This window comes from Capricornis sumatraensis, chromosome 6, assembly GCF_032405125.1.
Source record: "Capricornis sumatraensis isolate serow.1 chromosome 6, serow.2, whole genome shotgun sequence".
In the NCBI taxonomy this organism is placed as follows: Eukaryota; Metazoa; Chordata; class Mammalia; order Artiodactyla; family Bovidae; genus Capricornis; species Capricornis sumatraensis.
The window spans coordinates 69,120,095-69,134,674 of NC_091074.1; the positions used below are offsets into that span (position 1 = coordinate 69,120,095).

At 49.0% G+C, this 14,580-nt stretch overlaps 1 protein-coding gene across 1 annotated transcript in view; it reads right to left on the reverse strand.

Moving 5' to 3' along the window:
• Positions 1–13,065, reverse strand: part of PAX5 (paired box 5) — a 171,787-nt gene extending 158,722 nt beyond the window's left edge. The window contains exons 1-3 of the mRNA XM_068973780.1: positions 13,023–13,065; positions 7,083–7,248; positions 1,837–2,034 (exon numbers count right to left, since the gene is read on the reverse strand). Coding sequence (XP_068829881.1) covers positions 1,837–2,034; positions 7,083–7,248; positions 13,023–13,065 — 407 coding nt within the window. The remainder of the gene's footprint in view (positions 1–1,836; positions 2,035–7,082; positions 7,249–13,022) is intronic.
• Positions 13,066–14,580: the final 1,515 nt, after the last annotated feature.

Genomic DNA, 14,580 nt, shown 5'->3' on the forward strand with positions numbered 1-14,580 from the left:
GCCTTATACCTGAGCCACTTCCCCCGTGGCACCACTTGCCTGGCTCCACGTTGGCACTGGAGTTTATGACCTCCACGGGCCACCTGAATTATCTTTGAAACCACCTGTGTAAACTAGATTGAAAAGTCTCTGGGTCCACCAGTTTTATGGAAACTGCTCTGCTCCTTCACTGCTCTGAGCACCTCATGCCTCTCTCCACATTAAAGGTTTTGGAGACACAGGTAAGGGGGGAAAGTCACGTTGCCTTGTGTCATGGAAGCCTTTCAAAGAGCTGGAAGTAGGGGACTCTAAAAGCATACAGACCCCCTCCAGAAAGAACTGGAGTTATTCCCCCACAAGCCCCCTAAAAACCTACTCCAGTATTCTTGTCTGGAGAATCCCAAGGACAGAGGATCCTGGCAGGCCACAGTCCATCCACAGGGTCCCAAAATGTTGGACAGTGACTGAAGTGACTTAGCACCGTATGGCACGGCAAACCCACCACAATAATTGCTACCTTTCCAGCAATTTTGTGCCTATTGTCGGGCTGTCCAGACCCCTCAGTGAAAGCTAGAAGCCCTCCCTGGACAAGGAGCCCCTCTAGAACAGAAACGAAGGGATAGATCATATGTCTGATTCCCCTCACTCTTCGTGGTACCTTGTGGGATGTCAGAGCCAAAGTAAAGATTTGCTGAGAGAAAAAATCAGGCTAATGGTGTATGAGACAGCAGGACTCTAAATACCAACATGAACACTCACATGGTGATTCTGTGCATTTGAGTCATCATGGAAGCAACAACTGTCAGGACCAGAGAGGATCTTAGAAACAGTCTGGTTTGACCACCTCGTTTTGCTGCAGGGGTCCCCTGTGCCCAGGCAGGCTCTGCACTAACAAGAGCAGGGCATGACCTTGGAGAAATGGGAACTGTTCAGGTTTTCAGTCTGCTGGCTTCGCTTTTCTTTGTGGGGTTTAGAGAACCATCATTTCTGTCATCTCACAACTATATCCTTGACTCTACGGGGTTTCAGTGGAGTTGAGACCACAACTGCTACAATAGAAAACATTCTTTCAGGAGTTCAGTTCTGAAAGCTCCGTTGGATGTATTCTGGACCAGACTGGATAAAAGAAAGCCCTCCCAAGAAGATCCTCTGCCTGGTACTTAAGGTATCGCTCTGGTTCTTTCTGTCCGAGGGTGAGATTCAGGGCAACTGAGGAGAAGGCAACCCCCTAACTGCACAGCATCTTGGCATCCTGGATGTCACTCTTGGAAATCACAGACCCGTATCAGTACCACCAGATCCTGGGCTCTCAGAGAGAGGAAGAGCCTTGTCAAGGTCACATGAGTTTGTGGCACGCCTGACAAATCTGAAAGGAGCTGAAATCTCCCAACTGCAAGTCCAGGCTCTGCTCCCCACACTCAGTGTCTCAACCTCTGCCCAAACTGGAGGCAAAGATTTTCCTCCTGGGAAGCTCTGAGGTGGGCCAGTGCTAACCTTGGGGACTGGCTTGCAAGGAAGCGACGTTTGTGAAGACCTAACAGAACAATTCGTTGTTGAGTGCTCCACACGCAGAGACAGGTAGTGGAGGGAGTAATGGAAATGACACTGGAGTCAGAAAAATTTGCAGCAGCCGGGAGCTGGCATAGCCTCCTCTCCCCGGGCTTAGGACTTCTGCCTACTTTGGAGAGAAGAGTGATAGAGAGACCCATCCAGCCCTGGGCACATCCCTCCTGACTGATAATGCCTATGGGGACTTGGTGAAAGGAGAGACCAGATCTTCAGGAAAGGCATGTGCATACCCACCAGCATTCCCACCCCACCCAGAGCCTCAGCGTCCCAAAGGCACCAGCCACTCACCTGTTGATGGAACTGACGCTGGGCACTGTGTCATTGTCACACACCCTTTCTGCCAGCAGCCGGTCCCTGATCTCCCAGGCAAACATGGTGGGATTTTGGCGTTTATACTCAGCGATTTTTTCCACCACTTTGGGTGTGGCGACCTTTGGTTTGGATCCTCCAATTACCCCAGGCTTGATGCTCCCTGTCTCATAATACCTACGACCCAAGGAGAAAGGAGCTTAGCCATGAGAAACCAGAAAAATGAACACTGGTAACAAAATAATGGACTGCTCTGTCCAGGAAATGCCCAGATCTGTGCTGTCTGGTATGTAGCCACTAGACGTGCACGTGGCTTTTGAACGTTTGGAAGGTGATCTGTTTGAATTGACATCTGCTCTAAGCATCAAATACATATCAGGTTTTCAAAAATTAGTACAAAAATAAAGTCAAAATCTCAGTAATGTGTTTTCCATTGGTTATATGTTGAAATGATCATCTTTTTAATATACTGGCTTAAATAAAGTATACAATTAAAAGTAATTGTACCTGTTACTTTTTCCTTTTCTAATGTACTACTAGAAAACTTAAAACATCCTACATGGCTTACATTACAGTTCCATTGGATAGCGCTAGTCAGAATGCTCAGCCTTAATTAATTAATTAATTGTCACATTTATCTACCATTTGATAGTTCATGGAAAACTTTCCAGTTGGTTTTCCCATTTGATCCCCACAACACTTCTAAAACACATAATTTTTAATTTCTAAAGTACAACATTCAGTTTTGAATGACTGAATGTGTGCATGATTACACAAACAGGTCTCCATCTACAGACAGAAAACAGACCCATAGAGGTTACATGGCTTGCCCAGGGTGACCCAAGACCCAGGGCCAAACCAGGACTGTGGCCCAGCTTTCTGAGCTAAAATTTCCCCAGAAAGTTGCTTTGTGCCTTTCTTTCGTCAGCTCTCCCATTCCTTAGCAGATTCACCTGCTTAACTTCTTTTTCCATAAGAGAAAAACAATAACCCTGGCATAAAATTTAAAAGAATGTCAGATTCCAGAATTAACTGGCAATATGAGTTACACATAAGTCAAAACGCAAGCAATCCAAAAAAAAAACACCAACCAACCACAAATCACTGCAGCTCTTCCACGGACCTCCTCTGAGGTAAATCGCTGTTTCTAAGGACAATTTCCATGCTATCAGCTCTTCCTCGTTAACGCAAATAGGATGTCAGGGTTTTACAGTAAAACCGAAACCAGGGAGAAGAGTGCCATGAAAGATCATTTCAGGGGAAAAAAATTACTTGATTCCTTTTCTGAATCTGAGCCTTCACTGGATGTCTCTCTCAACATTTACAGAGGAATTTTTGACTTCCTCTTGAAAAGGAGATTATCTTGTAGTCGGAAAAAAATATTTTTAATAAAAAACATTTTAGAGATAACTGAAAACATTTAAATCTAGCAAGAGTTTACAATAGGTAAGCAAAGGTGGGTCTATGATGGGTAGGAAAGATAACACAGGACAATGACTGGTTACATTGAAAGAGATGCTGAAATTCACAGCTTGGCTAAGACTGGTTAGGGCCAAGTTACTGAATATTCTAGAAACAGAAGAAACAATTTGGAAACAGTGATACGGATGCACAAGTTTTATTTTTCATTGAGAAGACTGTCATGAACTAATTTGTGGACCATAAAGCAAAACTCAATCTGTGCTCCCTCTTTCTGTAATTGCTAAAAGTCTGCTATTAGTCACAAACAGGTTTTTAGAAATATCCCAGAAAATACTTTTTTTGCCAGAAGTCTGAAAAGTATCTAAATCAAAGCACACAGCAATCTTGGCAGATTCAGCAGATCCTTTTAATTTTATAACAGAAAATGATCTGTTACTATAACACAGCATCTCATTATTTAGGCGCAGTGCCTTAGAGTTTACAGTCTTCCTCGAATTATCTTGATTCTCACACCAGTCCTGAGAGGCCAGCAAGATTTTATGTAATCAAAGGGAAAACCGATGATCAGAAGATTAAATCCTTGTCTAACCCCCTTTTGGAACTTAGAAACAGTCCCAGGCTTTCAAACCTGACTCTGAATCCAGTGCTCTTCCCCCTAGAACAAGCTGCTGCTTTAGTTATAAAAATTAATTGACACTAGTACTAATAATAAAGATCCCTTGAAATTACAGACAGCTCTACTGTTTACCAGGCATTTTCATGTGCATCTTGTCACTTATTCACTCAATCAATAGTCGCAGAGGGTCTGTTAGGACAGACACCGTCTTGGGATGGGGGTTCAGACAAATAGAACACCCTGAGCTCAAAATATGTTAGCCCAGTGGGACTGCAAAATTCACGCAGAAACTCTGAGAGGGTGGCAGGATGAAGCCCTCACCACCCCCAGTATGCGCCCCGCTTGCATGGCTGGGGGTGGCAGTGCCCAGGACTCTCTCTCCATCCCATTTGAGCACTGCCAACCATACCAGTCTATGGTCCTGACACAGGAGGTCTCTGTCTTCCTTTTGTCTGACACATAGTCCAGGCACTTAGAAGACAGCCCTGACACTCCAGAAAGCCCCAGCTGGCAACTGTGTCAAGTGAGGATTCTGACCACCCTTTCATCTCAATAACCACCCTTTCACCTCAGCAAAACAGCCAAGCAGGACTTATACACGACAAGATGAACAATAGCCACTAACCCACAGTGTGGTTTGGTGCAAGGAGCATTAGTTTGAGAGTATAGAGGTGTAGATGCCAGTCAGTGGCTCTGATACTAATTTGCAGTGTGACCCGGATCAACTCACTTAGCCTCTCTGGACCTCAGTTATCCCATTTGTATAATAAGGGGAGGATGTTTGCAGTGCTGTCATGAAGACAGAAATGCAGAGTGGTTAAGGAAAAGCTTTGCAAAACAGAAAGAGCATGTGTTGTGGATTAAAATCCTCTGAGTGTTTATTACTATGTAACATACCACCCAGTTCCAAATGGCATGAACCTCCCAGCCAGGCTTCAGTGAAAGAAGACAACAGCCCAGCTTTCTGGATGGATTTAAATGGGTCTCACATGCCACTGGGCTCTCCCTCTTGAGCCCCTCCGGAGCCTTGAGCTCTGTGGACTGAATGCCACGCTCCTGGCAGACCGCCACCTTCCTGAGATGACTTGGACTGCCCCAGGGACCCTGCCTGCCTCGCCACGCAGCCTCTGAAAACCACGGCCACCACACACCACACGCTCTCTACAATCTGTCACCCCTTGTGCGCCCATCAAATTCTTCAGTGACTGAAAAATTTTTAAAAAATCAGTGGATGGAACAAGCCCAGTTCAGAAATTCCCAGTCACACTGTTTTAGGGCTGAACTTGTTTCTTAAAAGGCAGTTCTAATTAGAGTGACATTTTGTCCACTGTGGTTCTTAGTTATGAAAATAATGAGCTATGAAATTCCAATTTATTGTTGACAACTTAAACGGCCAGGCACCGGAGCGACGCATAACTTCCGAGTGCCACTCTACCTAGTGACAAATCTATTCTGGGCCGCGGGAGGCTGCCGGCTCGGCCTGGGAGGGTCGAGTCCCCCAAGGAAGATGTGGAGGGCTCCTGGGCACGAGAACATGGGGACCCGGCATCTGGAGGTCCCCTCTGAGAAGGGCTCAGCATTTTGCTCTGAGAAGATTCCAAATAGCAAGCCAAATGTCGGCTCAGCAAAGACATCTCAGCAAAAACAAAGGAAGGGCCTCCTTTCTCTCTCTCTCCACCTCCGTACAATGAGAAGGCTTCCCAGGAAGACATCGAAGATCCCTCGGCCCTCCAAGTCTGATGCTGAAATGATCTGAGATACCGTTCTCCTTTCTCTTCCTATCTTGTCTTTATTTCTCTTTGTTTCTCTTTTTGAATTAATCCATTTCTTTTCTGTTTCTTTTCTTTCTCTTTTCTCTATCTCCCTCTCCACTAGTTTTTTTTTTTTTCTTTCCATTTTCATTCTCATCCTGTTACCTAAAATCACTTTCTAACAAGAATACCATGTGCACAGCCTCCACGGCTGGGATAAACTGGTATAGTTGGGAGCATGAGGAATAAACAGGGGGATATGGTCTCTAAAGGTGCTGCCAGACCCCTGGCCCTGAAACTTCTCTTGGCCTCCAGCAAGTCTTCTCAAGTTTAAAAACTGTTATTCCCTCCATCCGAGAGAATGTCTTAAATTCCAGCAGGTGGGAAAGAGTAAGCAGAAAGTCACAATGGCACTGACATGCTTCAAAATATTTATTTTCCACTCAGCCATCTGTTCTCAAACTGTAACACAAGCTACAGGCCAAAGGCTGTTTTCTGACCTGCAAGAGAAATCCTGAAAGAGTACTGACAGCTAAACCCAAGAATGTTCCTGACTGCCAGGGGAGACCTATAACAACTTCACTTGCCTGGAAACATACAGACTTTGGTTTGGGGGTGCAGCGAGATGCAGACGGTCTCAGAATTCTTAAGGCCTCTTCCCAGCCTGAGTGCTGATTGGCTGGAAGCATCTGAGTCACTCATTTTGCCCTCTACAATTTGTCTCCTCATATCAAAACAAGCTTTCTTGGACCATCTCACCCAAGAAAATAAACAGGCACATTAAGAGGCTACAGAGCCCTCTGGGAGAATTGGCATTGTTGGTATTTTTCTTGCAGCAAATTGCAGGGTCAAGTGGCAACTTTCAACTGTCTAATTTGAGAGTTGGTGTTTGTTTGTTTGTTTTCTTTCTAATTTCATATATATTTAGGATGCCTGTCACTATGAAGGAAACAAAACATATAGAAGGAAAACTCTGCAGCCCAAAATAATAAGCTAGATGATAACCCAGAACTGAAAATGACAGCTGACTTTTAAAAATGGAATGTGCTTTTTGAAAACATTAAAATGAAACATTGAAGTCTGGTTATGTGATTTTATAACTTGTGGATTTTCCACTCAGCCCTGCTCAGGCACCAAATATAGATAGGGGAATTCCCAAGAACCTCTTATTCCTGGATTCTTAGGAATAATTCAGCAGGCTTTCAGAAAACATGTTACCCCTTCTAACTGAGACATCCCATTCTGCAACAAAGGCTTCCTGGGGTTACTTTGAATTGAATGGCCTCAGAAGGGCTCTGCAAAGTCCAAAGTACTGTGCATGTGGAAGAAGCGCCACCAGGATTCTCACTATGACACTGCCACATTGGACAGCTGCCGGGTCGTGTTTTAGGTTATTATTTGAAAAATCAAGGGAAGCCTGAAGCTCCTGCCTTTACCTGCCAAGAATTTTGCTGACACAACCATGGCTGACTCGAAGCTGCCTGGAGATGTCACAGGGCCTGACGCCTTGATGAGCAAGTTCCACTATCCTTTGGCGGACTACATCCGGGAGTGGCCGTCCATTCACAAAAACCCCCCCAAGCTGATTCACTCCTCCATGTCCTGAAACAGATCAGAAATAAAAGGCAAGGGAAAGGGTGGTTAGAACCAGTCACGAAGGAAAAGAAGTGCCGCTTTGAGGACCCACAGTCCCTCTGATCAGAAATGGCAGCGGGCTGGCTATCTTGAGCCTGGGGTCTGATCGCACAGGCTACATGAATACCTCAGATTGCTTTTTGAAATTAACCTTAGCCTTTGTCCTTCTTCAGCCAGTCAGTTGGGCTATTGATGGTAAGCATCCTCATACTGTGTTTCGTTTAGTTGCTAGCATTTTCTTTGCAATTTTTTTTAAACAATGGAATATATGAAGACCTCAATCTGTACTTGGGACAGAACTTATTATATACACGATGCTGAGGTCTAAGATAGATCCTAGGGAGAAAATACATTTAAAAATACATAAAATGTAAAGAGATTTTTTAAAAATGAAACTCTTTCCCTTTTAACAGATATCTCCAAAAGTGAAAAGGATTACTTTAATAAACCTAGATCTTGGGGACAGGGGAACGTTTTTTAAATCAGCAATCTGATTCAAGAGCTAAGGATTGAAAAAAAAATTTTTTTTAATAGTTTTGCAGATTGCCGAGACAAAACCAAACCATTGCCTTGATAAAAATCCTTTCTTTAAGAAGGTGAGGCTCATACCTCAATCAAGATGGCAAAAAAAATTTAAAAAGTGAGGCTGACATGCAGACTTGACCACTGTACCCTCTCAAAGCACATAAAAAAAATAGGTCAAAGGATCACATTTCACTCTACTGCATCAGAATTTGTTATAAAGAAGTTTCCCTGGAATTTTTGGAGTGTTTTGCAATTGGCAAGCAGCTTTATGTTGGTTTAAGGAAAATAAAGAAGCCGGAGGAGGCTTCTGAGTCCCAGGTTGTACAAGGGTTCTGGGATGGACTTTAAGTAAGAGTCTGGGAAAGTATCTCCTCCACCCAATAAGCTCCATTCTCGTAAAAACATCAAGGTTCATCTGGATGGAAACAGAGATGCAAGTAAATTAAAAGCCAAACCAGTAAACACAGAGTGATCCAGTGTAGCAACATCATCGACCTTGTAGCTGTTAATCAGCCACTGACATCACTGAGGACTGTCAAAAGCCAGAAGCCAAGTCCAAGACTTTCCAATGCTGCTGACAGCTCAGAGACCAAGGAAGAGGAAATCTTCTCCTAACCTGGGACTTTGCAGGGACTGGGTTGTACCAGGGAAGCCAGGGCATCGTAGAGGTCGCACACACACACACACACACACACACACACACACGCACGCACGCACGCACGCACAAATATACTCTAACTCTAAAACATAAAATAGCCACCTCATCTCAGCTATTCCCCAGCACTGAACTACTATCCAGGTTCATGAACAATATCTGAAATAGAGGAGAAAACTACCCATAACATAACCTATTTCCTAAAAACTGCCAAAGCTGTTCACTGAATTTTCTCATCAGAGTCCAAACTGAATATTTCCCCAAATTTTCAAACTCAGGCTGATTTCATGGGGGAAAAATTTTTTTTATAGATAACAGTACTTAATTCGAGTTCTAAGCTGAATTTCTCTCTGATTTTCAAAATGAGCTTTAATCAGTTTAGATTGTTCTAAAACACTCCAGACATAAGAAAAAGGGAAACCATCCTGAACAGAATTTTACAGTTAGGAACACAACTGCATAGTTCACCTAAAACAGAAAGACTACAGCCACCCTTGGTCAAGGGTCTTAAGAAAGCTTTGTTCTGGGGTTGGGAGCACCTAATAAAAAAGGGTTGTATGGATCTTTCAATAACAGGCTGGATTTAAGAGGCAAGTAAATTAAAAACCGAGAGGACAAAAAGAAAGCTAAAAGCACCTAGCACACTTTTGAGACAATCTATTAGTCCAGGCACTGGGGCCATCTGCAATGGCTTGTTCCCTATACTACTGGCAATTTAAATTTTCTGCCCAAAACACGGTAGCAATCTTTGGATGATTTAAATTCCAAAAACAGTCCTGCAGGACATTTTTGATCTTTGGAGACCATTTGTATTATGGGGAAAAACCCAAGGGTGAGACACTCTAGGTGATAGCAAGTCCCCACACCCTCTAGTCTTGACCACAAAGGCCAGGCTACCAATGCTCTTGTAGAGCCTGATCCTCGTATCCACAGCTGACACTAGACCCAGGATGACCTGGAGATCCCCTGCATCCCTCAGCTTCCTGGAAAGGCTCCCAAAAACTCTTGGTCCTCTCTGCCACTGAGAGAACAACTCAAGGGGGGTGGGTTGGTAAATTAAAAGTGTCATCTGAGTAGGCAATGTCTCTTACTTACCCCAAGATTGGAAAGAATCAAAACCAAACCCAAGAGAAGGGAGGCAAGAGGATGGAGAAAGAAACCAGAAAAAGTGGTGTGAGGGCAAGTGTACAAAGAGCAGAGACTCAATGAGATGAGACAGCAAGGAGAGTGCCTGGAAGGGAAGCTCAGGTTAGAAATGAGGAGAGGGAGAAAAAGGGATGGATTGGCCAGAATGGGGCAAAAAGGGGGTGGGGGGAAGGTGAAGGTAGTGTATACAGTGGGAGGCAAGATGAGAGAAAAGAAGAATGGAGGTAGCCCAACAAGTCGGTATTTGGAAGAAAAAGGGACATCTGCGTAGGGGGGACCTTTGTTTTCTGGGACCCCGGCTCCCACCCTGCACTTCCTCAGAGAAGCCAAGTCCCAGCCTCTACTTCCAACAGACTGGATTATGGAGTACAGTGAGGGTTCATCATGTGGGAGGTGCTGGGGGGAGACACAGACTCAGCTACACTTTTCAGGATCGAGTAGAATTTTCAGAAAGACACCGACTGACACAGAGACAGATGCAATAAATCAAGGCAAAGACCAGGAAACTGACGCCCGGATACAAGAGAATCACAGCCCCGCCCCTACAGGGCACATAGAGCAGGGGTTGGAGGAGGGGAGGGCAGGGGGGAAGGGATGAATACCAGATGCCCTTGGGACTTTCATGGCTCTGGTCTGGAAGGAGCTGGCCTCCACAGATGCTCCTCAGGCCCTGATAAGAACATGCTACCCACCAGGGTCCCCCCTGTCCACACCCACAATGACCATGTCTGGGCCTAGGGTCTTGGGGAAAGGGTCTGTGCTGACTCAATGGTAGATTGAACTCCAGGATCCACAGGGTCATTGAAATTCCTCCTATTAGTATCAGAAAGGATGATTAAGGGTACACACAAACATGCAAACAGGAACACAGGGAAGGGCAGAAATGAAATCTTACTGACTCTCGAACTGATAAGTGCTGGCACACATGGGCAGTAGGGCCATGGATACAGACATAGTTAAATTAGACAGACAGTGCCTTGCACTTATATGTAGCCATCCAAGTGGCCACTGCCTACTCTCTGGAATCTGAGTCCCTCTCTTCCCCTTTCGTGAATCCTCAAAAGACTGCCTCCAGCACCGTCCCTGGGAATTTCCTGTCAGTCCTTTTGTCTCTCTGACCTCAGTATCGTTCTCTGTAAAATGGATGTAGCTGAAGGTTTAGAAGACAGTTGGTTAGGAGACTGGCTATAAAAGTGCTTTGTAACTGGTAACCATAGCTGGGGGTGGGGACAAAAAAACTTAGAAGCCCACACCCTGGCAGTGCCTGCCCCTCCCCCTATACCAGCTATCCACAGAAGCCACCCAGCTTCAGTGGGCGAGAGGGGATAGGAGTTGGGGTGGCAAGAAACTGACCAGAGCCAGGAAGAAAGACAAGTAGGTCTGAGCCCCTACTTACCGGGCAACCTCTCAGGATCTACTACGCACCCCCCCCCCCCCACTCAAGCTAAAAAAAACTGGGGCTTCAAAGTGGAGCCTATATTATGGAAACAAATAGCTTTGGATATCAGGACCAAGGGCACTTCCAGAGAAGACAGCTCTGGAAGCTAGGCTGGCTGGGGCCCAGCCCCCACCGTGCTGCAGGGAAAATTGAAAATGGGAGGAGGGAGCACTTCCGAAGGAATGGGCAGATGAGAGCCCTGAGGAGGAGGGACAGAGAGGGGCATTAGTGGTTGGCTAACCCACACCTGGAAGAGGCTACCTTCTTCACCCCCATGCACGGCCTTGAGACCACCAGGTCTTGATGCTATCTGTCCGAGCGCCTGGGCACAACCTCTGGGCAGCCAGGCTCTGTGCAGAAGGTGAGAGTGGATTCCCACAGGCAAGGATAGAAGCGCAAGAGCAGCCCTCCCCATTTCGTCCTCAAATCGCTCCTTGACCGAGCTAAGGGCATGGTCACCTCTCAGAGTATTGACAGAAACTCCTTTGCTTTTCTGGCTCAGTCTGTGAGATCAGAGCTTCCCCAGAGCCCGGCTAAGTCTGTACAGGAGACGGCTGCTGGGGGCGCTGAGGTCACCACGGACTGGAAACCGTTTTGGCATAGGCCCCGAACGGTGAGGAGTCATTCAGGCTGGGATCCGAGCTAGCGGCTTCTCTTCGAAAATCTCCCCACGGCTTTGGTGGATGACCTCGGACTCGAGAAATTGGACACAAAGAGAAACTGACTTGCCCGCAGCCAGTCCCCACAGCCTAGATCAGCATTTCGCTGCCTACCAGGCCATTCGGCCTCCGGGGCAGGAACGGACATCTTCACCCGGGGAAACTCGCCTTCTCTCCAGCCGGGTCTCGGCTGCCTTTGTTAAATAGGAGACCTAAGGCTAGGTAAGCAGGATCCTGCGCTGTCTGAAGGCTCCCGGCGCGGAAGCAACTCCCTGACCTGCGGCCCGTGGGGGCCGGAGCTGGGCACCCGGCTGAATGCTGCTGAAGCCTGGCGCCTTGCTCCCAGCTCCGCAGCAGCTCTGAAGGAAAATACGATTCGTTCCACTTGGAATTTCCTCGAAATCTCCGAATCTAATCCGGCTTTAACTCACCGTGAGAGGAGCGCTCATCTCACAGGAGGCTGTGCTAATGGGTGAACTGCAGATCCCGACGGGTCAGGCAGTCGGCTGGCCTCGCCTGCGCCCAGAATGACCCTTCCCCGTCTCCTACATACGCGGTGTCTTTCAGAAGACGAGGGCTCCTGAATGGTGACTAATTGGCTTCTTCTTCTATTTCGTTTTGTTTTTTGTTTTTAAGGGAGAAGCCATCATGAGGCAAGCGTCCTGCACAGAAGGACTTGATAGTGTCTTTAAGGGTCTCTGTATGAACTGGAGGCTTCTAAGCAGAAGCTCAGCTCAGGGTCTGCTACTTCGTTGATTTTTCAAATCCCACTCCTCAACTCCAGAATGCCTTTGGAGCTCTGGACCTGGTGTTCTCGCTTAGCTCGCAACCTCTTCCTCCAGACATACAAGCCCAGAGGCACTGCTGGGGCCCCACTTTCCCTCCAAGCCCCAGTCTTTATCAGCCCTATGGGTGAAAAAGGCGCCATCGGGTTTAGGGTGTGGGGCGCTGAGACTCAGACTGACCTCTCCCTACAACTTCATGCTCTCCAACTGGCCCGGCCCAAAGCTCTCTCCAGGTCTGAGTCCCGATTTTCCCGGCACACTGCGATGTTGTTCCCAGAGCCCCGGAAAAGATGCAGCTGGCTGCGTACACTACCGGTTGCTGGAGGCGGGATTCCCGGTGCCAGGTGCTCCTGGCCGGGTCGACCAGGCGCTTTGCTCCACATCCCCTGCCTGGGAGCCCTGCACTTTGCAAACTTGACAGCGCTGCCTCAGAAGTCCTGGGTCCTCCCATCCTTAGTACCTGCCCCGCGGTCTGGAACCACCAACCCCATCCCGGCGGGAGAGTGAGAGAAGCGAGCTCGCCGCCTACTTACTATGCATGGATGCAAACGGGTCGTGCTTACAGTGTATTTCCATCGGGGCGCTCCAGACTGCAGGCCGGCCCACGCTGCCGCCTCCCGGCGCCAAGGGGCTGCCCAGCGAGGCTACGGAGCCGCGCCGCCAGGCCGGGAACTGTGCGAGCTGGGTTCAGAAAACACTGCTGAGCCTCGGGGCCTCTCTCAGAGCCGCTCTGCTGGAGATCGCCGAGAGCTGCGCCTAGAGGCGGGAAACGGCACTAGTGCAGTCCGGCCCGGAGCTGTGCACCCAACTCCCGGTGGCTTCCCTCCCGGGCTGGCTCAGGCGGCGGCTCCGCACCCGGCCCGGGGTAGCTACGGCTAAGGCACCCGCAGCTTCGGGGGCATAGTTCAGGGGCCCGCCTCCGGGACCGCCTGGAGCCCCCCCCGCCCGGCCGCCGGAAGGAGCGGCTCTAAGGAGGCCTGTGGGACACACAGCCCTTGACTTCACTCGGTGGGCAGCGAGGCCCGCGGGCGGCCAGGCTGGTTCCGCGGCTTCGCTGCCTCTGGAGTCTCTCTTCGATCCCTCTGTCTCCACCGGATCCTCTCTCTCTCTGCTGCGTTGAGTTCTGGGCTCGGACGTGCCGCTTCAGCTTCTTTCCTCTCGGCTCTCCGACGTCTCGGACGAAGTTGCAAAGAACTTCCTCTCTGGCGGCGCTGGGGTCCGGGCGGGTTCTGAGACGCTTACGCCACTGACGTTGGGGCCAAGACTCCGGAGTCCCCGGGAGCCTGCAGCCCTCACACCCTGGGACCCAACGCTTTCAAAGTTCCCGCGGGACCCGCTGCTCCCTCATCGCCGGGACCACGAATGGGGACAACAGCGACAGTCTCCTCCTCGTCGGAGTATTTGTCTCGCACCCACCAACTCTTCGAGCTTCCGCCGCTTTCTCTTGGGGGTGGGGGTGGGGGGTGGTCTGGTTCGAATGTCTTTCAGTTGCCTCTTCCGGGACGGCCGCCGCGCCTACCCCAGGCGTAGAGCGAGAGACAGAGAAGAGACCGAAAGGTCCCCTAGACCAAAGCCACCGGGACTGCCGGTGCTGAGATGCAGCCTCTGTCGGCTTTGACTGCCAGCGCAGCTACCACCACCGCCGCCTTCGGCGCTAGCCCTCCGCCTGCTCGGCGCGCAGAGTGCGCCACCGCGCCGCCCCGGAGCCGCTTTCAGGACCCGCTGCGTGTGGACAGCGCCGCCCGGGGCTCAGCCTCCCTCCGGGCGGGGGCGGGGCGGAGGCTAACCTGCCAATCACGCTTCATCAAACCAATCAGAGCAGTGGCAGCCGGCTCTGAACCGAAACACCACCCTATTGGCTGAGCAACCGGCGGGCTCCGCCTGATTAGCTGATACCTGGGCAATGGGAGAGAATGGAGGGCGGGGCCCAGGCGGCGGCGCCACGTTCATTGACAAACGCGCGGGGCGAAGGCCTAGCGGAGTGCAAATTGGGGGAAGGGGACGGGGATCCACACAGCGCCAGGAGAGTCCCGCCGCAGATCCGGCGGGAGCCTGACCTCCCAGCCGCAGCATTGGGACCCTAAAATGCCT